We start from the raw sequence: 24,472 nt of genomic DNA, 5'->3' as shown, positions 1-24,472 counted from the left end.
CATAGGATGCTGTATGTGTGTGTGTCTTTGTGTGTGCGTGTCAATGTGTGTGTGTGTGTGTGTGTGTGTGCATGTATGCTTGTGAATGCATGCAGCAGCAGCAGGCCACCCCTAAGTGATTACCCTTTCATGCACCATGTGGTGGAGATGCTAATAACATGGACCTGCTGTTCATTAGCTCTAGTGTATTTACATTACAATACAACACAAGGACAGGAGAGACAGGAAAGAAGGACGTCTAGAGTGGTCTCATTCATGTCTATGAGAAAGCGAGAAAGCTTCAAAGCAAGTGCTCCGGTTCCAACACATTGGCTTTTTACCTCTCAATGTAGCATATTCTTGATATCACGTTTTAACTTCTCCTAGAAGTGGGTGCTTAGTCTCTTGATGTTTCTGTTTTTAGAGAATGCAGTAATAATAATATTAATGCAGTCTAGAGGTTGTGTAGTGAGAGGGTAAATACCTTGGTGCAGTGGGCGTGAAACAGCACCATTCATCTCCCTGCATCCTGATTGGCTCCTGTGGTGAGTGAATGACAGGTTTGGAGCCAGTCAGTTGGCCTGCGTGGCGCGTGTGCCCTGCAGGTGCCAACTTAGTTAGCAGGCGAAACTGCGAGGCACTGGTGGTGAACAGGATGGCGGTGGAGGTGGCAGAGGAGAGGTGCTGGAGGGAGGGCAAGATGTGGGCAGGAGGACGAGGGACAGCAGGTGTTAGGGTGATCAGAGGGGTCTCTGCTATAAAGCGGTTCACATTTACACATGAGGCTATTGGCCTAGTGTGACAAGAGTTGCACAGAAAATCTAAGTTGTACAGATATGAATGCCCAACATGATCACATACTTTTTAAATTGAAGAATGTTCAGTGCTTTTGTGGACAGGTGCAGTATCTTCCTCAAAAGAATGAATGTGGAACTAAAAGACCCAATACTGCCATGGCCAAAAGGCAAGAAAGCTAATGCCAAGGTTTACAGTTGTGTACACAGACTGTAATAGAGACAATAGGTCTGTTCTGAACCTGTTGCCTTATATGCTCTATCTGTCCTTTCTCTACCTGTGAAGAACCCAATAATCCCCCCTGTTCAAAACATGGTCTCCATCTTCTCTCTTCTCATTTCTCTCTCTCGCTCTGTCTCCCCTCATAACTCTCTCGTTACCTATTTTTCCCCGTCACCTCATCCCAAAAGTATCTCTGTCCTTCTCTTTAATTTCCCTTTCTCTTTATTGTCTCCCTCTCTCTAAAGCTCCCATAGCATCTCCCTTGCGCTGTGTCCTCATTTCTCCCCCCACCCCTCTTTCTCATCTGAAATAGGCATTAGACTGGATAAAGAGTGAGGCAGACACAGAGGGAGACGTGGTAATAATATAGCTGGTAGTGTGTGTGTAGGGGGACTTGTTGTGATAGATGAGGACAAGGTGGCATCCAGTGGCCTCCGTCTGTCTGTCTGTGTGTGTGTCTAGCTGCCAGGATCGCTGTCTGTTTGACTGGCTTGCTGGCTGGCTGTACTGGTCTGTTTAGAGCACGGGCCCTCATGGATGGATCAATTCCCTATCACAGTTCCACTGAAGTATTTCTGCTATGGCCATGCCCATTCATTTTCAAGGCATTGAATAGGAATTTGAATGCGGTCACACAGATTTACACACAGTATAGAGATTTGTATATTTTCCTCCACAGTTTTCTGCCTGTCAGCTGTTGTATTGTCAGTAACATCCTCATAAAATTCTTCAGTCACTTTCCCTTCTCTCTTCTTCCTTTTGGTGTGTGTGTGAGCTCTCCGTTCAAAGACTCATGCACTCCGGCTCTCTTTTCTCTCTGTTCTTTCAAACATCTTGGCTGTCCCTCTTTTATATAACACTCTGGCTGTCCCAATGGCTTAGAGGAAGCTCTGTTTCATTGTGCCCCCCACTATACATCCTGTAACCTTGTCCTTCTAACTCTAATCTATTGCTGTGTGCTAATCATTTCTGCCTTGTATTTTAATGAGACTGGATGCCTCTCTCTCGCAGATGTCAGTGTAATATTTTATGAATGGCAGTGCAGTAGTGGCACTAATATAATGTTATTCGCTTGCCTTATACAGTGGCTTGTGGAAAGTATTCACCCCCACTTGGCATTTTTCCTATTTTGTTGCCTTACAACCTGCAATTAAAATTGATTTTTTGGGGGTTTGTATCATTTGATTTACACAACATGCCTACCACTTTGAAGATGCAAAATATTTTTTTTTTGTGAAGAAAGAAATAAGACAAAACTTGAGCGTGCATAACTATTCACCCCCCAAAGTCAATACTTTGTAGAGCCACCTTTTGCAGCAATTACAGTTGCAAGTCTCTTGGGGTATGTCTCTATAAGCTTGGTACATTTAGCCACTGGGATTTTTGCCCATTCTTCAAGGCAAAGCTGCTCCAGCTCCTTCAAGTTGGATGGGTTCCGCTGGTGTACAGCAATCTTTAAGTCATACCACTAGGCCATTCCAAGACATTTAAATGGTTCCCCTTAAACCACTTGAGTGTTGCTTTAGCAGTATGCTTAGGGTCATTGTCCTGCTGGAAGGTGAACCTCCGTCCCAATCTCAAATCTCTGGAAGACTGAAACAGGTTTCCCTCAAGAATTTCCCTGTATTTAGCGCCATCCATCATTCCTTCAATTCTGACCAGTTTCCCAGTCCCTGCCAATGAAAAACATCCCCACAGCATGATGCTGCCACCACCATGCTTCACTGTGGGGATGGTGTTCTCGGGGTGATGAGAGGTGTTGGGTTTGCGCCAGACATAGCCTTTTCCTTGATGGCCAAAAAGCTCAATTTTAGTCTCATCTGACCAGAGTACCTTCTTCCATATGTTTGAGTCTCCCACATGCTTTTTGGCGAACACCAAACGTGTTTGCTTATTTTTTTCTTAAACGCAATGTTTTTTTCTGGCCACTCTTCCGTAAAGCCCAGCTCTGTTGAGTGTACGGCTTAAAGTGGTCCTATAGACAGATACTCCAATCTCCGCTGTGGAGCTTTGCAGCTCCTTCAGGGTTATCTTTGGTGTCTTTGTTGCCTCTCTGATTAATGGCCTCCTTGCCTGGTCCGTGAGTTTTGGTGGGCGGCCCGCTCTTGGCAGGTTTGTTGTGGTGCCATATTCTTAAATTTTTTTAATAATGGTGCTCTGTTGGATGTTCAAAGTTTCTGATATTTTTTTTGTAACCCAACCCTGATCTGTACTTACATTTACATCATTTAGCAGACGCTCTTATCCAGAGCGACTTACAAATTGGTGCATTCAACTTATGATAGCCAGTGGGACAACCTCTTTTTTTATGGGGGGGGGATTACTTTATACTATTCCAGGTATTCCTTAAAGAGGTAGGGTTTCAAGTGTCTCCGGAAGGTGGTCAGTGACTCCGCTGTCCTGGCGTCATGGGGGAGCTTTTCCACCATTGGGGTGCCAGAGCAGCAAATAGCTTTGACTGGGCTGAGCGGGAACTGTGCTTCCGTAGAGGTAGGGGAGCTAGCAGGCCAGAGGTGGATGAACGCAGTGCCCTCGTTTGGGTGTAGGGTCTGATCAGAGCCTGAAGGTAAGGAGGTGCCGTTCCCCTCACAGCTCCGTAGGCAAGCACCATGGTCTTGTAGTAGATGCGAGCCTCAACTGGAAGCCAGTGGAGTGTGCAGAGGAGCGGGGTGACATGGGACATATTCCACAACTTTGTTCCTGATCTGTTTGGAGAGCTCCTTGGTCTTCATGGTGCCGCTTGCTTGGTGGTGCCCCTTGCTTAGTGGTGTTGCAGATTCTGGGGCCTTTCAGAACAGGTGTGTATATATATATATATATATATATATATATACTGAGATCATGTGACACATAGGTTGCACACAGTTGGACTTTATTTAACTAATTATGTGACTTCTGAAGGTAATTCGCTGCACCAGATCTTATATAGGGGCTTCATAGCAAAGGGGGTGAATACATATGCGCGCACCACTTTTCCGTTATTAATCTTTTAGAAGTTATTTTTTTCATTCCACTTCACCAATTTGGACTATTTTGTGTATGTCCATTAAACATTAAATCCAAATAAAAATAAATTTAAATTACCGGTTGTAATTCAACAAAATAGTAAAAACGCCCATGGGGATGAATACTTTTGCAATGCACTGTATGTTGCCATGCCATAGTGCTGCCTAGGGCGTCCTCTGTCTGTCACCAGACACACAAGTTAGTCTACTGTAGCACACCAATATACCACTGACGCAGTCACACACATTAACACAAAGGTGTACACACATGGAGGGATGTATATACAGACACAAGCAAACAGGTACACATGCACACACATACAGTCAGGTATATACGCATGCACACACATACAGTCAGGTATATACGCATGCACACACATACAGTCAGGTATATACACATGCACACACATACAGTCAGGTATATACACATGCACACACATACAGTCAGGTATATACACATGCACACACATACAGTCAGGTATATACACATGCACACACATACAGTCAGGTATATACACATGCACACACATACAGTCAGGTATATACGCATGCACACACATACAGTCAGGTATATACGCATGCACACACATACAGTCAGGTATATACACATGCACACACATACAGTCAGGTATATACACATGCACACACATACAGTCAGGTATATACGCATGCACACACATACAGTCAGGTATATACACATGCACACACATACAGTCAGGTATATACGCATGCACACACATACAGTCAGGTATATACGCATGCACACACATACAGTCAGGTATATACGCATGCACACACATACAGTCAGGTATATACGCATGCAGACACACAGGCAGATTACAGGTGGCAGAGGGCTGTGGCAGACCTCTCTGCATTTCCCGGCATGTTCCTTTTCTCTCCTCTCTGCACTCCACCACTGGCCTACATACAGCCATCCACATCAGTTCCTGCGTCACCACACACGGCTCATTCATATTTCACGTGCACAGATTTCCCCCTTCTCTCTGTCTCTCTGTCTCTCTGTCTCTCTGTCTCTCTGTCTCTCTGTCTCTGTCTCTGTCTCTCTCTGTCTCTCTCTGTCTCTGTCTCTCTGTCTCTCTGTCTCTCTGTCTCTCTGTCTCTCTGTCTCTGTCTCTGTCTCTCTGTATCTGTCTCTGTCTCTCTGTCTCTCTATCTCTGTCTCTGTGTCTCTGTGTCTCTGTCTCTGTCTCTCTGTCTCTCTGTCTCTGTCTCTGTCTCTGTCTCTGTCTCTCTGTCTCTCTGTCTCTCTGTCTCTGTCTCTGTCTCTCTGTCTCTCTGTCTCTCTGTCTCTCTGTCTCTCTGTCTCTCTGTCTCTCTGTCTCTCTGTCTCTCTGTCTCTCTGTCTCTCTGTCTCTGTCTCTCCATCTCACACTCCAGTGGGAGAGAATAGCATGTATCCCACCTGACAGTGCTGGTGTTTTAGCAACCTTGTTTTCTGCACCAGTGGCTCTGCTGCTTCTCTCCCTCTCTAATGGGGATACTGTACTGTAGGTTATATCTGGGGAAGCAGCTTCTCTCTCTCTCTCTAATGGGGATACTGTACTGTAGGTTATATCTGGGGAAGCTGCTTCTCTCTCTCTCTCTAATGGGGATACTGTACTGTAGGTTATATCTGGGGAAGCTGCTTCTCTCTCTCTCTCTAATGGGGATACTGTACTGTAGGTTATATCTGGGGAAGCAGCTTCTCTCCCTCTCTAATGGGGATACAGTACTGTAGGTTATATCTGGGGAAGCAGCTTCTCTCTCTCTCTCTAATGGGGATACTGTACTGTAGGTTATATCTGGGGAAGCTGCTTCTCTCTCTCTCTCTAATGGGGATACTGTACTGTAGGTTATATCTGGGGAAGCAGCTTCTCTCTCTCTCTCTAATGGGGATACTGTACTGTAGGTTATCTGGGGAAGCTGCTTTCCAGTAAAGAAAAACAGGGCATAGCACATTTGAAAACAGATACCCTTGATATTACAGACTAAAGTGCCCCATCATTTTAGCTCCTTTGCATAGGAGCTATTAGATTACTAGGCAGAGTCAAGTAAACTCACCTCCTTGGCTGCGTGAATGCATCCCATCCCCACTTCCCTCGGTTTGTGTTACTCAATTGCGATCTCTCTCTCTCTCTCTTTTTCACTCTCTCAATTTTTCTCTCTTTCTTTTTCTCTTTTTCTCTCTCTCTCTCTCTCTCTCTCTCCCTCTATCTCTCCATCCACAGCTCTCCCCGACAGACAAGAGTTTGGAGTTTGACAGAGATTTCCGTATCCGACACTATGCAGGGGATGTCTTGTAAGTAACTGTATACAGTGGTGTACTGTATAGAACCACTCTTTGCTATAAGTCATTGTGGCGGCAGAAGTGAGTTCATTACACTTCACTATGTTCTTTAAATACCCTCATCATTACAAAAACATGAGATCATCAAACACTACCATCAACCAAATCACAAGCTATGTATGCTACAGTATGCAAGTCATCCTCAATGCCTGCGCATCTGTCCAGCCCAGCATCTTCTAGCAACCTCCCCATGGTTAATATATTTTTAGTATAATTTTTTTTATTTCACCTTTATTTTATCAGGGAGTCATACTGAGACCAAGGTCTCTTTTACAGATGAGCCCTGAATTACATTAATTACAGAAAATACACATATCAATTATATGGCTTTAAAGATGAGATGAGAGAGCTATAAATACAATGGACTGTGACATCCACTCTGCCTCCTGCAGCCTTGCCTAACTGGTTCAGGGAGTACTCAAACTTGAGACTCTTTGCATTCTAAATGGCACCCTATTCCCTATATAGTGCACTACCGTTGACCATGGCCCATAGGGCTCTGGTCATTGGGTCCTGGTCAAAACTTGTGCACTATATAGGGAATAGGGTCCCATTTGAGATGCAGCCTGGGACTGTAGAGCCATTCCTGTAATGGGACAGTTTCCTCCTGGGTCTTACTGCACTTAGCCCCACAGATGGCTCCTACACTCCCACTGTTTTTCTGGAAACAGAGGATTTGTTCTCTAATTCTTCTGTGATTCATCCATTGTAATAATTTCAGAGTAGGGTTTAGGAGACGCTGTTGTCATTCTTAAGCACCGTCTTTGGTGATGTAAGTTGTCTTAGTGTCTGAAAAAGATTATCTGTGTTTGTTTGTGTGTGTGTGTGTGTGTGTGTGTGTGTGTGTGTGTGTGTGTGTGTGTGTGTGTGTGTGTGTGTGTGTGTGTGTGTGTGTGTGTGTGTGTGTGTGTGTGTGTGTGTGTGTGTGTGTGTGTGTGTGTGTGTGTGTGTGTGTGTGTGTGTGTGTGTGTGTGTGTGTGTGTGTGTGTGTGTGTGTGTGTGTGTGTGTGTGTGTGTGTGTGTGGATATGTGGCTGTGTGTGTACTTATGTATTACCACAGGTACTCTGTGGTTGGCTTCATCGACAAGAACAAGGACACTCTCTTCCAGGACTTCAAAAGGCTACTGTACAACAGGTCAGAGTCAACACACACCTGCTATCCGCTCTCCTCTCAACCTCCTCTCGCCCTCCTCCCTATCTCATGACACCACTGTAGCCTTCTATGATGCACTGATAAACAATTTCCTCTTCTCCTCTCTTCCTCTCTCTTCGTAGCTCCAACCCAGTGCTGAAGATGATGTGGCCGGAGGGCAAGCTGAGTATCACTGAGGTCACCAAACGACCCCTAACGGCCGCCACCCTCTTTAAGAATTCCATGATCGCATTGGTGGAGAACCTGGCATGCAAGGTGAGGGGTGTGGCCACCGCCGGGCAACTATTTCATTGGCCAACAACAACATGACATTTTTTGAGAACATGTACTTGACAGATCGGGTGCATCTTAATAGTCTAAAGGGGTTTTCTTTCCTCATCTCCTCTCCTCAAAAATTACACAAATGTGAACTCACAGGATAGGTTAAAAAAACATGTTGGATATCCTATAGGAATTAGCTTTCACCTGTCCAGTTCTTCCACATCCGTGCAGATGAAGGATAGGAGACTAGGGGGGAAGCCATTTTAGACAATTGAGATGTCGTCAAAGTGTTCAGTGCCACTTTCTGACAAACCCCATAGTAACCCGCACTGTGTCCCCTCACTGTGGCCCCCTGGTGGTTTGTGTGTGTAGGAGCCTTACTATGTGCGCTGCATCAAGCCCAACGACGTCAAGTCACCCCTGCTGTTCGAGCACGAGCGTTGTCGCCACCAGGTTGAGTACCTGGGCTTACTGGAGAATGTTCGTGTGCGTCGCGCCGGATTCGCCAACCGCCAGGACTACCCCCGCTTCCTCCAGAGGTACGAGCTTCCACCTCATCTCCGGGTAGAAGTAGAATCAGGGGGATGTAGGATCAAGTCCCTCCTTTCCATATAGTCTTATTCATTATGATATAAAAGGCCTGATCCTGATCCTATATCAGTAATCCTACTCTGAGTGGGACATTTTCGTAGTGCAAATGCATTGTGCAAAGTGCAATTATAATCTCGCAGTGTGATTTAATTTGAAGATTTTCTTAAACAATTCCTTCTTTGTGAATTCAAGCCCCCTCCAACACAATGTTCCTGTGACCTGCCCTTCACTAGGAACAGCCTTGTAACAGAGTGGGTGTGTTTAATGACTTGCCTTTTCCATCGAATACAGTTTACGCACTGCACTTCAGTGGGGAAAACAAGCTCTGTGACTTGTTGTATTGAGACAGTATTCATCAATACTATGACCCTCACAATGATGACTTCTGATTCATTTACGCTTTTGATTTGTCAGTGTCAATACTCCCTGCCTCTGTTTTCAATCCACTCACATACCGAACATTCCCTCATTATTCTTTCTCTACCACTATACTATGATATGCTTACTAACACCAACTCATTACTAAATGAATAGACCGGGGCTGGGCTTGAGTTTGATAAAGCAGAATCCAGTTAGGACTGAATTAAGTCATAAAGAGCTTTGCAGAGGAGAGGAGGGCCTTAGCATCATCACATCTCCTTGTGTCTCCCCTCCAGAGGTAGATTGGGCGCTATGCGACAGCAGTGATGTCACTCATACATACGTGCGTGCGCACACACACACACACACACACACACACACACACACACACACACACACACACACACACTCGTGTTACATAATAAATTATGACAAAATATAGCAAGAAATGACATTTCCTCTAAAAGTGTGTTATAGCACATCTGGGAAACAGAGACGGGTTCATATTGTGTGCAAAATAAGATTTTGGACTCTTGGCAGTTAAATTAGGATTTAGTCCAAACTGCACTGTCACACACAAGCTCCAAATGGTCCCAAACAAAATCAAATACACACACGCACGCGCACACACACACACACACACATTTTAAACCTTGCCCCTAATTCATTCACAGCTGTCTCTCTCCCCCACCGCCCTGCCCTTCCTCGGTCAAATTAGATTAGGTAATAGCTGTGGTAGTTAGCGGTGATAGTTTTGCATAACACACCTCATTTCCTTCACTGATGAATTTGGACTCTGTATTACATCATGCTTTGGAAGAAAAATGCTAGTGAATGACTAATGTAGGAATCGGTTGACAGGCCTGCTAACAGTGATTTGACCTCTCTTGGCAAATAATATCTTGTCACAGTGTCCTGTAATGTTGCCAATAATTCTGTTTTCTCATGTATTTTTCTGGGCAGTTTTTCTGTGAGTCACTGTCAAAGAACCAATCAATTTATCAAAGTGCATGTTTTGTAAAAGAAGAAGAGTGATGCAGACACAATTAGGAATTTAAGTCATAGTCATTTAGTCCAATGTGACGTACAGTTAACACACAGTTTACAGTGTTTTTGGCCCATGCAGCAATAAACCCAATTATTATGGCATTGCACGCACCATGCTCTGATCTATTAGAACCACTCTGGTTAGCGATCGTGCCAAAGTATTTTGATGCCCACTAATATTGGACCCTCTGCCTCCATTCCACCCCCTCAGGTACAAGATGATCTCGGAGTTCACGTGGCCCAATCACGACCTCCCGTCGGACAAAGAGGCAGTGAAGAGGCTGCTGCAGGGCTGTGGCTTCGAGCACGACGTGGCCTACGGCAAGACCAAGGTGTTCGTCCGCACGCCGCGGACCCTCTTCTGCCTGGAGGAGCAGAGGGACGAAATGGTTGGGAGAATTGTCCTCTTCCTTCAGAAGGTCAGTGTCAATCTCGTCATCTTTGACCCTTGGCCTTGTCTCCGTGGCAACGGCCCTATGTCGAGTGTGAACATTCTATAGGTGTGACGTCTCCAGGTAAATCTGTAAAAAAAAATTGAATGGGGAAAAAAAAACCTGCTTTAAATTCAATAGCGGACATGTATTATATTCAAGGACAATGAGAAATGAGAAGCCACTACTGTCACTTATATCATTCTGTCAGGGAGATTGATTGCCATTATCCAGTGACCTCATTATCTTGTTTCTTCAACACTCATTGTGTTCTCATTTAAATTCACTCTCTTTGCTTTTCATATGAATAACCAACTCTCGAGACTGGACCAACTCAGCACTTGATATGCCACTGCCACTATGCGCCAAGATATTTTCAGAGCCTAAAATAACGTTGTATTATTATAGCGTTAGCTCTCTCTCCCTCTCTGGGTTCTCTCTGCCCATACAAACCCAGCTCAGTAAATGAGCTGGAGGAGAAAAAAGAATAGAGGTCCACATATCCGCACTGCAGACTTCTGGGAAGCCGCTGGCATTTCTGCACAGTAAAAAAACAAACAATCTCTGGGACTCAGAATATAATGTTTTTATAACCCTAAAGCCATTCAACCCTTATTAGTGACCCTTTATAATAGTTGGAATATATCACAAATGTACCACAGCTCCTGAGGTGCTGATTCCCATGTGCTATTGAAGCATTCAGAGGATGGAAAACGAGATATGTATCTTAATATAAACCATTTACTATATATCAGTGTGAATATACTGTAGCTACAGGGAAAGTCTATGTAGCATATGAGCACCTTTATCATTTTGACAGTTTTATGACATTGATACAGACCAGAATGTAATCCAATGTTATTGCTCCATTATGACCGATTCTCCATAAATGTTCTCTATGCATGATTGGGATATGGATATTGGATTTTCTATATCTTCCTCCATTGATTGGTTGGTAAAGAAAGTCATGTGATTGTGTTGCGCATGAGAATGCACCACTGACTTTCAGACACCTCAGGTAAGAATGATGGCAACAGATGTGATGATAGCATGTGCCATAACATGTGCCGTACACACCCACTAAGCCAGCCTAGCCTCAGACATACTGTACAATACTTCTGAAGAGATGGAGGAAATAGTTTTCTTTAAATGTAGTGTAGTGTAGAATGGGGCCCTGTCATGTTGCTCTCAAATCTAGCTGAGCTTCTCAAAAGGTAACACCCTCTCTGACTGACAGATACAGAGATCAAAATGTCTATTTGTCAGCATCTGACTGTTCTGTTTCGTGTTTCCTTTTTCTGGTTTGGGATTTGAACCCCTATTTTATTCATTCACCTGGGAGCCATTCATATGATTGGTGTTCTGACAGAATGAAGATTGACAGCTATACATTTACCTAGCATGTTATTGCCATCACTAGCACATTAGAGGCTGCTGCTGCCTATTGAAATCACTGGCCACTTTAAGAAATGGAACACTAGTCACTTTAATCATGTTTAATAATGTTTACATATCTTGCATTACTCATCTCATATGTATATACTGTATTCTATAATATTCTACTGTATCTTAGTCCATGCCGCTCTGTCATTGCTTGTCCATATATGTATATATTCTTAAATTCCATTCCTTACTTAGATTTGTGTGTATTGGGTATATGTTATGAAATTGTTAGATATTATTTGTTAGATATTACTGCACTGTCGGAGCTAGAAGCACAAGCATTTCGCTACACCCGCAATAACATCTGCTAAACACGTGTATGTGACAAATAACATTTTATTTTATTGCTACTCAAATCCCTAGGAGTACAACTACATTCCTTCACATTCTTAAACTTTTGATTCAGTGAGCTCTCTCTAAGGACTACACTATAACTGCCCGCAGACATCAAAGGGTTAAACCAACCAAATTGCTTCTATGTGGGATTGATTGTTTGGCCTCTGTATTGATCTACAAGGCCCTGGTTGGGCTGCCCAACAGACAAGCTCGACTTGTGTTCCTAGTCGCCCTTAGGACTATCTCAAAGGGTGTTGCCACTTTGATAACCAAGCACAAAGACCAGAGAGAATTCCAGATGTTCTCGCTCAGTCAAAAAGAAGAAGCACGCAGGACACACACACACACACACACACACACACACACACACACACTCCCATTCACCACACTCCACAAATAAGCAAAATAGACTGCTAACGTTAGTGTATTTGACTCTATTGTCCCCCTTCCCCCTACACACGCAGCTCATCGTCTGTACCAAGCAATCCCCTTATCAGCAGCTGGCACACCACTGTGGCTTATGCCAACGGGCCCCACCATGCCAGGGGTGGCAGAACCCATGTCAGTATCTCAAGCTCTCTTCCCCAACCCCTATGAGCCTCCTCTCCCAGACAACCACAATACACTGTCAGTGTCTGCACTCTACACATAAGGAGTGAGGGGTCCCATATATTAGATTTGAGGTGCCCTTCTCCATACCTGGTTCTAGTACACAATGTACCTTTCTCCCTACCGCCCCTTCACCCCTCCTTACACCCCCCTACGTGAGCGTAACCTCTCAACCCCTGAAGAGGAGGAGGGTAGGGGGTGATAAGGAGGATAGAGGTGGGGACAGACAGACAGACAGACAGAGGGAGGGAGGGAATAAAGAGAAGAGACAGATTCCCTGACTCCCTCCCTCCCAGTCTCATTTCACACTGCCTTTTTCTCCTTCGTTCCTCATTTCCGCCCCGTTCTCCTGCGTCCCCCGTCTAAGCCGTTTCGCTCTGGCTCTCTTCTCCTCCCCGAGGCAGCGGATAGAACTCTGGATCCGCTGAATCCACCCTTATGTTCACGGCTATCAACTCTGCACTCGCCACTGACTGCACTACGTCCCACTATCAATGGTCCATATCTGCTCCACTGAACACTCCCTAGTGTGGACTGTGCGGTCAGTTGAGCACACAAGCACCCATCCAACCCACAATCAGAGCCTTATCCTCAGGAAGGGCCAATAGTCCCAATCTGAACCAACCTAAAGGGGATTAAATACCACAATCCTACACAAATACAGACTTCATGAATAATTCATGAGCTTCCCCCCCTTCTTATTTAATGAGTATTTCATAAATGTAAGCCCAGCCATCCACATCAGTGTCTGTCAGGGTTGGTCTTTTAGCTGGGATGGCGAGAGAGAGGGGGAGACATGAGAGACTCCCCTGTGTATTGGGAGCCAGGGCATTAAAGCTCCAATCCGCAGTTAAAACAATAACAAAGCGGACTCACCGCCCCTGGTTCCGTAAAAATCTGAGGGATGGGGCTGGAGAAATGCAACCATTCTCAAATTCCATAGACAGAGCTATGGATGCAAGGACTGACCCTCCATGATATCAAAATGATAGTTTTAACCATGTTTTGTTTGCATTTACTTTGTTTACAAACATTGGTGTAAACAAGCTTATATTTTGGGTTCTGATGGGATAGGACAGTTGAGCTACGCTCATGAGGCATTTATAAGTTATATTCTTCAAGAATCAATGGGTACATATCATTCATTTATAAGTCAAAAAATTGATGTTGCAACTGCAGATTGCCCCTTTAATTGCTGTTGTTACATGTGTCTGAGCAACTGTGGGTTTATCAGTGAGACTGTAGGCTAGACTAGCGTTAGCCTAGCAGACTGTCTGCCTACTGGGCCAGAACTGATCCCCCTTCTATCCACACGCCTCAGCAGTATGTAACCTGATCCTAATTAATATCATGTAGGCATTATTGAAATGGCGTGTGAAGTGTTCTGTTACTTATGGTACATTTACAAATGCATGACAACTGCAAAACACCTCCCAAAATTGTCAATCTTCCAGACAAAATCGAAGGGAAACATGTTTCTCTTGTCATTCCTTTTATCAGTGACTTTGGCTGCACTTAGGGAGATGCTGTACCTGCACACTCTGTTGTTTAGGAAGACTTTGATGATAAAGAAGTGTCTCTTGATTACACTGAAGGATTTTTCCCTTCTGTCTCGGAGCTCATCTGTGTTCACATCTTGTGTTCTTTGATGCTCTTTGTTCACCACTGTGCTGTCAACAATGCGCGGTAACAGTTTGAATATTCTCTCACTGTAATTTCACACTGCCTCAACAACCTCCTAACAACTTCCCACTGTTGAAGAGTGAAACACATTCAGGCATGTGTCTTTTGAATTCACAATCACATATTTTTTATATATTTGACATACAATGCTAAATAAATTAATACTGGCTTATATTTTATTCATAAATCCTGGTCCGTGCATCCTTGAGTTGGTAATGTAATTGATTCTCACCAGAACAAAATGTTGCAGGCTATTTGAGTATAATAATTCACTCTTGGATTCACTGCACTAACAACAGGAAGAGAAAGTAGTGCCGGGCATTTTACACTCAAAACAATCCACTGACCTGACAGCAATGCATCTCCTCGACAGTGTGGAAGGATATGGGTAGACAGGGGGCTCTTGCCATGGCAACCAAGGTTTGGCTCCCAGCCAAGGTGCACCGCTTTCCTCCGATATGACCTTCACTTGCCATTCTATTTAACTCCTCATAGAATCGCCCCTTTCTTTCTATCCTCTGACATGTCTATTCATGTATAATACAGTATGTTATAATTGACAGACCTGACTGTAAGATACAAGCATTCATTTCTAAAGGTTTATTTGTTTCAGTTAGTGGCAGACAATCTGTCCATGGAGGCGACACAAATTGATAACAAATTACAATTATTTCCATCAATATTTCTATCGATCAACATGACAAAGAGTATCCATAACTATTCTATTTTAACCTCACTTCAGTTCCCATATTCCCATTGTTAGAAATCCACACAATACATGAACCAAATGATGGAACATAATGAACATGCATAGAGGATGTTAGTCTAGAGAGGGTTTTAGAGCAAGCCACTGGCTGCTGCCTTGAGCATGTGGTGATGGTGTTGCTGTTGACCCGAGCACTGGATTTATTTATCCTAAAACACGTTGGCCCAGTGTCTCGGCCCAGTGTCCCTGCTGATTGCCTGAGGTCAGTGTGTGTGTGTGTGTGTGTGTTGTGAAGAGTACTGAGGATACGAAGAGGCAGGACGCAGCGGCAGGAATCAACAATGTAAAGGTTTACTTAACACTGAGCAAGAGAACAACAAAGAGCGAGGACATGACACTAACAATCACAACACTGAACAGTCCAGGGCTATATAGGGGTGGTGATGAGGTGCAGGTGCGCTGGAGGTGATTAGGGTGCGTTGGGGTTCCATTCCGGTGTTGCCGAGGTGGTGCGCTCAGACCGGTGGCTCAGTAGACCGGCGAATCAGAGCGCCGGAGGGGAGCAACGGGAGGAGACGTGACTTGTGTTGTGCCCTTGATAAATTGTGTCACACACTCTGCTTGATGCCTTCTCCGCCCACCTCGGTGTATCGAGCAAGTCACCGGAAAACCAAATGTCCCAGGAGGACAGGGAAATAGTGGCACTCAGCATTTGATTGCAGTCAAGTGTGTCACCCCGCCGGTCTTTCCATGTTTGATTTGTTCTGTGGATGACATAAAGGATCTTTTGTTTAGCATGTTTAGTTAGACTATAAATGGTATAGTCAACCCTTGCTTGTTTTTACGAATGGATTGATTGCCTCTTTATTAGGCTTAAAGCAGTTGCAGCACTTAGTGTAGCCTATAGTGTATGATATATTTACATGAAGATATACAGTATATCAATTAATATTTAATCTTTATGTTCTTCACATGTTCTGCATCTAAACCAAACTATCTCAAACTCCCTACACATCCAGCCATTGTCATGGTACAGATGTAGGATCTTAATTTGATCACCCTTAATTTGATCACCTTGTTTTTTTTACACTGCTGCCACTCGCTGTCTATGCATAGTCACTTTACCCCTACCTACATGTACAAATTACCTCGACTAACCTGTACCCCCGCACATTGACTAGGTAATGGTTCCCCTTGTATATAGCCTCATTATTGTTATTTTATTGTGTTACTTTTAAAAATATATATACAGTGGGGGAAAAAAGTATTTAGTCAGCCACCAATTGTGCAAGTTCTCCCACTTAAAAAGATGAGAGAGGCTGTAATTTTCATCATAGGTACACGTCAACTATGACAGACAAATTGAGATTTTTTTTCTCCAGAAAATCACATTGTAGGATTTTTAATGAATTTATTTGCAAATTATGGTGGAAAATAAGTATTTGGTCACCTACAAACAAGCAAGAGTTCTGGCTCTCACAGACCTGTAACTTCTTCTTTAAGAGGCTCCTCTGTCCTCCACTCGTTACCTGTATTAATGGCACCTGTTTGAACTTGTTATCAGTATAAAAGACACCTGTCCACAACCTCAAACAGTCACACTCCAAACTCCACTATGGCCAAGACCAAAGAGCTGTCAAAGGACACCAGAAACAAAATTGTAGACCTGCACCAGGCTGGGAAGACTGAATCTGCAATAGGTAAGCAGCTTGGTTTGAAGAAATCAACTGTGGGAGCAATTATTAGGAAATGGAAGACATACAAGACCACTGATAATCTCCCTCGATCTGGGGCTCCACGCAAGATCTCACCCCGTGGGGTCAAAATGATCACAAGAACGGTGAGTAAAAATCCCAGAACCACACAGGGGGGACCTAGTGAATGACCTGCAGAGAGCTGGGACCAAAGTAACAAAGCCTACCATCAGTAACACACTATGCCGCCAGCGACTCAAATCCTGCAGTGCCAGACGTGTCCCCCTGCTTAAGCCAGTACATGTCCAGGCCCGTCTGAAGTTCTCTAGAGTGCATTTGGATGATCCAGAAGAGGATTGGGAGAATGTCATATGGTCAGATGAAACCAAAATATAACTTTTTGGTAAAAACTCAACTCGTCGTGTTTGTAGGACAAAGAATGCTGAGTTGCATCCAAAGAACACCATACCTACTGTGCAGCATGGGGGTGGAAACATCATGCTTTGGGGCTGTTTTTCTGCAAAGGGACCAGGACGACTGATCCGTGTAAAGGAAAGAATGAATGGTATCGTGAGATTTTGAGTGAAAACCTCCTTCCATCAGCAAGGGCATTGAAGATGAAACGTGGCTGGGTCTTTCAGCATGACAATGATCCCAAACACACCGCCCGGGCAACGAAGGAGTGACTTCGTAAGAAGCATTTCATGGTCCTGGAGTGGCCTAGCCAGTCTCCAGATCTCAACCCCATAGAAAATCTTTGGAGGGTGTTGAAAGTCCGTGTTGCACAGCGACAGCCCCAAAACATCACTGCTCTAGAGGAGATCTGCATGGAGGAATGGGCCAAAATACCAGCAACAGTGTGTGAAAACCTTGTGAAGACTTACAGAAAACGTTTGACCTGTGTCATTGCCAACAAAGGGTATATAACAAAGTATTGAGAAACTTTTGTTATTGACCAAATACTTATTTTCCACCATAATTTGCAAATAAATTCATTAAAAATCCTACAATGTGATTTTCTGGATTTTTTTTTCTTCTCATTTTGTCTGTCATAGTTGACGTGTACCTATGATGAAAATTACAGGCCTCTCTCATCTTTTTAAGTGGGAGAACTTGCACAATTGGTGGCTGACTAAATACTTTTTTTCCCCACTGTGTCTATATATATATATATATATATATATATATATATATATGGGGGATTGGAAGTGATGCAGACAATTACATTGATGGAAGTTACAATCTATCTGCAATATTAAGCTGATCTACCACCTAAAAAACAAACAAAACAAAAAAACACTAGAGTGTTGCTTTAGCAGTATGCTTAGGGTCATTGTCCTGCTGGAAGGTGAACCTCTGTCCCAGTCTCAAATCTCTGGAAGACTGAAACAGGTTTCCCTCAAGAATTTCCCTGTATTTAGTGCCATCCATCATTCCTTCAATTCTGACCAGTTTCCCAGTCCCTGCCGATGAAAAACATCCCCACAGCATGATGCTGCCACCACCATGCTTCACTGTGGGGTGGTGTTCTCGGGATAATGAGAGGTGTTGGTTTTGCGCCAGACATAGCGTTTTCCTTGACGGCCAAAAAGCTCATCTGATCAGAGTACCTTCTTCCATATGTTTGGGGAGTCTCCCACATGCCTTTTGGCGAACACCAAACGTGTTTGCTTATTTTTTTCTTTAAGCAATGGCTTTTTTTTGGCCACTCTTCCGGAAAGCCCAGCTCTGTGGAGTGTACGGCTTAAAGTGGTCCTATGGACAGATTCTCCAATCTCTGCTGTGGAGCTTTGCAGCTCCTTCAGGGTTATCTTTAGTCTCTTTGTTGCCTCTCTTATTAATGCCCTCCTTGCCTGGTCTGTGAGTTTTGGTGGGCGGCCCTCTCTTCGCAGGTTTGTTGTGGTGCCATATTCTTTCAATTTTTTAAATAATGGATTAAATGGTGCTCCGTGGGATGTTCAAAGTTTCTGATATTTTTTTATAACCCCACCCTGATCTGTACATCTCCACAACTTTGTCCCTGACCTGTTTGGAGAGCTCCTTGGTCTTCATGGTGCCGCTTGCTTGGTGGTGCCCCTTGCTTAGTGGTGTTGCAGACTCTGGGGCCATTCAGAATAATAATAATAATATGCCATTTAGCAGACGCTTTTATCCAAAGCGACTTACAGTCATGTTTGCATACATTTTTACGTATGGGTGGTCCCGGGGATCGAACCCACTACCCTGGCGTTACAAGTGCCATGCTCTACCAATTGAGCTACAGAGGACCACAGAAAAAAATACCAGGTGTGTGTGTATATATACTGAGATCATGTGACACTTAGATTGCACACAGGTGGACTTTATTTAACTAATTATGTGACTTCTGAAGGTAATTGGTTGCACCAGATCTTATTTAGGGGCTTCATAGCGAAGGGGGTGAATACATATGCATGCACCACTTTTCCGTCATTTTTTTTTTCAGAATCTTTTGAAACAAGGTATTTTTTTCATTTCACTTCAACAATTTGGACTATTTTGTGTATGTCCATTACATGAAATACAAAAAAAAATCAATTTCAATTACAGGTTGTAATGCAACAAAATAGGAAAAATGCCAAGGGGGATGAATACTTTTGCTAGGCACTGTATCTAACTAGGCATTCATTTTGTTGTTGCCTTTCCACATGCACTGTAGAGCCTAAATAAATCTGCACCGTTGGAAAGCTGGGATTCTCCTCTATTAAACAGTACCCATGTAAATATTCTAAGAATAGCCTAATTGACAAATAACCTGCTGTGCATAGATGTCCCCCGAAACATGAATATTTGAGCCATATACTGTATAATTTCCATTTTAGTCATTTAACAGACACTCTTATCCAGAGCGACTTACATTTGCATACATTTTTCCATACTGGCCCCCGTGGGAAATGAACCCACAACCCTGGCATTGCAAGGGTCATGCTCTACCAACTGAGCTACACGGGTTTGAAGTAGCCTACCTTATCCATTTGATCCCTGATTTATTGAATGAGGGAATAATTTTATAAAGAGAAAAGTATTTGGTTGTGATGTTGAAAAATCCTGCACACCCAGGAGCTCTCCAGATTGAAGGTTCAAATCAAATCAATTCACATTTTATTTGTCACATACACGTGTTTAGCAGATGTTATTGTGGGTGTAGCGAAATGCTTGTGCTTCTAGCTCCAAAAGTGCAGTAATATCTAACAAGTAATATCTAACAATTTCAAAACATATACACACAAATCTAAGTAAATAATTAATTAAGAATACATACATATATGGACGAGCGATGTCAGAACATGGACTAAGATACAGTAGAATAGTATAGAATACAGTATATACATAAGAGATGAGTAATGCAAGATATGTAAACATTATTAAAGTGACTAAGATACCGTAGAATAGTATAGAATAAAGTGTATACATATGAGATGAGGAATGCAAGATATGTAAACATTATTAAAGTGGCTAGTGTTCCATTTCTTAAAGTGGCCAGTGATTTCTAGTCTATGTCTATAGGCAGCAGCCTCTAATGTGCTAGTGATGGCTGTTTAACAGTCTGAAGGCCTTGAGATAGAAGCTGTTTTTCAGTCTCTCTGTCCCAGCTTTGATGCACCTGTACTGACCTCGCCTTCTGGATGATAGCAGGGAGAACAGGCAGTGGCTCGGGTGGTTGATGTCCTTGATGGTCTTTTTGGCCTTCCTGTGACATCGGGTGCTGTAGGTGTTTTGGAGGGCGGGTAGTTTGCCCCCGGTAATGCATTGGGCAGACCGCACCACCCTCTGGAGAGCCTTGCGGTTGCGGGCAGTGCAGTTGCCGTACCAGGTGGTACCAATTGTGCATCTGTAAAAGTTTGTGAGGGTTGTTCTTTAGCCTCCTGTGGTGAAGAGGCTCTGTTGCGCCTTCTTCACCACACTGTCTGTGTGAGTGGTCCATTTCAGTTTGTCAGTGATGTGTATACCAAGGAACTTGAAGCTTTCCACCTTCTCCACTGCGATCCCGTCAATGTGGATAGGGGGGTGCACCCTCTGCTGTTTCCTGAAGTCCACGATCATTTCCTTTGTTTTGTTGACGTTGAGTGAGAGGTTATTTTCCTGGCACCACACTACCAGAGCCCTCTTGTCCTCCCTGTAGGCTGTCTCGTCATTGTTGGTAATCAAGCCTACTATTGTTGTGTCGTCTGCAAACTTGATGATTGAGTTGGAGGCGTGCTTGGCTACGCAGTCATGGGTGAACAGGGAGTACAGGAGTGGGCTGAGCACGCACCCTTGTGGGGCCCCAGTGTTTAGGATCAGCGAAGTAGAGGTGTTGTTTCCTACCTTCACCACCTGGGGGCGGCCGTCAGGAAGTCAAGGACCCAGTCGCACAGGGCGGGGTTCAGACCCAGGGCCTCAAGCTTAATTATGAACTTGGAGGGTACTATGGTGTTGAATGCTGAGCTATAGTCAATGAACAGCATTCTTACATAGGTATTCCTCTTGTCCAAATGGGATAGGGCAGTGTGCAGAGTGATGGCGATTGCATCGTCTGTGGATCTATTGGGGCGGTAAGCAAATTGAACTGGGTCTAGGGTGGCAGGTAAGGTAGAGGTGATATGATCCTTGACTAGTCTCTCAAAGTACTTCATGATGACAGAAGTGAGTGATACGGGGCGATAGTCGTTTAGTTCAGTTACCTTTGCTTTCTTGGGTACAGGAAAAATGGTGGCCATCTTGAAGCATGTGGGGACAGCAGACTGGGATAGGGATGACAACATGTGACTAACAGTGCAGTTCTGTGTGGGGGCTAAGTGCCTTGATCAAGGGCACAACGGCAGGAGGTGGTAGGTCTACATGCAATCAGACACAGCAGCTTTCCAGTGTCAATAATGCTTACTTTATCATGTAGGCTATAATAATAGCAGTGGTGGAAAAAGTACCCAATTGTCATACTTGAGTAAAAGTAAAGATACCTTAATAAAAGTCTAAAAGTATTTGGTTTAAAATATACTTAAGTATCAAAAGTAAAAGTATATATTATTTAAGATTGCTTATATTAAACAAACCATACGGCACCATTTTCTTGTTTTTTTTAAATTTACGGATAGCCGGGGGCACACCAACATTCAGACATAATTTACAAATGAAGCATGTGTGTTTAGTGAGTCCGCCAGATCAGAGGCAGTAGGGATGACCAGGGATGTTCTGTTGATAAGTGCATGAATTGGACCATTTTCCTGTCCTGCTAAGCATTCCAAATGTAACGATTACTTTTGGGTGTCAAGGAAAATGTATGGAGTAAAAAGTACAATGTTTCCCTAAGGAATGTAGTGAAGTAGAAGTAGTCAAAAATATAAATAATAAAGTAATGTACAGATACCCCCAAAAACGACTTAAGTAGTACTTTAAAGTATGTTTACTTAAGTACTTTACACCACTGAATAATAGACATGAAAATGTTGTTCAAAGTCATGGAGAAGTCATGGAAAATGTGTATGAACTGTTAACAGTGAATAATCAGAGGTCTCTATAGCATAATGTCATGTGTGAATTTCGGTGAACATAGTCTAATGGACCGACTTGGAAAAATACATACCCTGCACTTCCTACATCAAGTAAAGTACTAGAGACAAGGTTTGAATATTTCTGCCCATCAATGATCCCCAACCAAATTTACTGAGCTTGATCAATTTTGACAAAAACAATGGATATACAGTATGTTGCCCTAAGAGTTGTGCAGTGTTGGTAGAATCATATTCAAAATTATTCACAGCTGTAATGGCTGCCAAAGGTGTTTCCACTAAGTCTTAACTCTGGTGAATGAAAAAATACGCAAGCAATCTTTGTTTTTTGTTTTTTAATTAATTTAGAAAATGTTGTGTAGATCTAATTTAATCCCTTTTTAGATTTAATTTTAAGGCAGCAAAATGTGACAATTGTGAAAGGGATGTGTAGACTTTCACTAGGCACTGTAAGTAGCTACCATCTATGGGTATGAGCCAGGCAATATTATGACAAAACTGCCACGGTTAATCAGATATGGCAACAGTATTTTGTTTCTTAGGTAACGTTTCTCATGTCTGCCCATATGGAATGTTTAGGAAGAGATGTACTGCATGAAATCAGGTTGTGAGCTTATATTAATGAGAGTCGTTAACTCCATCCCACCACCTCTACACTCGTAGTCTTTGTTTAAAATCAAAGTAAAGAAGGTCATTGAGAGTCCAATAGCCCTACAGTATATTGCTCACGATCACTTAAGCAAATTTTGTGAATCTCAAACCAACACCAGAATATATTCAGGTCCCTTAAGCAATATATTGAATACTCCATCTCCATTTTAATACATTATACTACAATATCTCATGCGCCTGCTTAAAACACACTTAATTTCCTCAAACGTTTTATTAAATCTGAATTTGAATGGGGTCTTCCAACACTGTTAGCTAGCGGGGACCGTCTATGAGTTGGACATTTTTCCATTCATTCATTTATTCATTCATTCAACTCACCATAATCCCTGCCACGTGGGAGGATAGAATAAGGGTTATATTCATTACTGCACACTGTAGCAAAATGTATTGTAACGGAAAACAAGTGTTTCTTACTGGACGAGTTCAGGTAGTCCCTCCCAGTTTTCAGTCATTTTTTCTTCATTTGGTGCCTAATGAATACAACCCAGGGGTTGGTGGGAGTGATGAATGTGGATCACTCTGGTCTCTCTCTTCCCTCCTCCATTATCTATGAGTCACCTAGGGCAGCGAAGTGGGGGACAAGGGGAGTTTGAGGTCATCAGTGAGGGACAGTTCACTCTTGACTGTCCTTCATTTATCTCTGAGTGATTGATCCACTTGACTAGAGGTGGCCTCTGAATGGATCGTAGTGTTACTGTAGCTGTGGTGATGCCTTAAAGTAGATTAGATCAGTTCGATTTTGGATACTTAGGACCTCTTGTTTGCACTGTATTCTGTGTATTTGTACTTGACAATTAATGTTGCATTAAATATAGGGAGGTTAAATGAACCAAAGCAAACAGGCAGAAATCAATGTTAATCCAACACTGTGTGTTGCTTAGCTATATTTAATAACCACATAATCAACCTCCCCAGGTGAAACACCTCCCCCATATTGAATATGCTAATGTCAGAGAACATTTTTCAAATCAACCACCGCCAAACATACGCACATTAAGGAATAAAATATTCATGATCTGCAGAATTATAGCATATTAGAATGATTGTACTGTGTGACTAAGACTGATGCGCTACCATTGAGATATACAGTATATTAATTATATGACTGGAACACTATTGAGTTACGCTTGCGTGTCAACATAAAACACAATTGAGACTGTCAACACTATATATGGTCTGTGTTTGTTGTTTACAGTAAGTTAAATAGACTGATACGGGTCTATGAATCAATATGAACTAAAAGGGAGCATATGGCAGTGGTTTTAGTGAGGAAGGAGCAGAAGAGATGTCTCCCTGGGGTTCCACTACCATTTATTATTCATGTTTTATGGGGGGTGTTACGGAGCGGTTGATAGGAGGGGGGGGTGTAACTGAAGTTTGGTTACGCCGGCTCAGGGCATTCTTTTCAATAAGAGTCCAACACACATGCTGTTCACATTTACAGCTACTAACATGAATGTAACATTTTATGATGTGAATCTTTTGTTTTGGCTTTCTTGCTTCAGATCATAAAAACGTACATACAAGTTATTTTATGCATTCTTTTCAATAAGATTCCAACATACATGCTCTTCAGATTTACAGGTACTAACATGAATGTGACATTGAATTATGTGAATCTTTGTTTTGT

General features: G+C 43.1%; 1 protein-coding gene across 1 annotated transcript in view; it reads left to right on the top strand.

The window, feature by feature from the left end:
- LOC121546993 (unconventional myosin-Id) overlaps positions 1-24,472 on the top strand; it is an 85,826-nt gene that overhangs the window by 19,907 nt on the left and 41,447 nt on the right. Inside the window, exons 11-15 of the mRNA XM_041858107.2 lie at positions 6,230-6,300; positions 7,410-7,484; positions 7,625-7,757; positions 8,136-8,302; positions 9,973-10,180. Of these exons, the coding sequence (XP_041714041.2) occupies positions 6,230-6,300; positions 7,410-7,484; positions 7,625-7,757; positions 8,136-8,302; positions 9,973-10,180 (654 nt within the window). The remainder of the gene's footprint in view (positions 1-6,229; positions 6,301-7,409; positions 7,485-7,624; positions 7,758-8,135; positions 8,303-9,972; positions 10,181-24,472) is intronic.

This window comes from Coregonus clupeaformis, chromosome 31, assembly GCF_020615455.1.
Source record: "Coregonus clupeaformis isolate EN_2021a chromosome 31, ASM2061545v1, whole genome shotgun sequence".
NCBI classification, from domain to species: domain Eukaryota; kingdom Metazoa; phylum Chordata; class Actinopteri; order Salmoniformes; family Salmonidae; genus Coregonus; species Coregonus clupeaformis.
The sequence above is the reverse complement of the archived record's forward strand: the minus strand, read 5'-3'. Positions and strand labels throughout refer to the sequence as shown.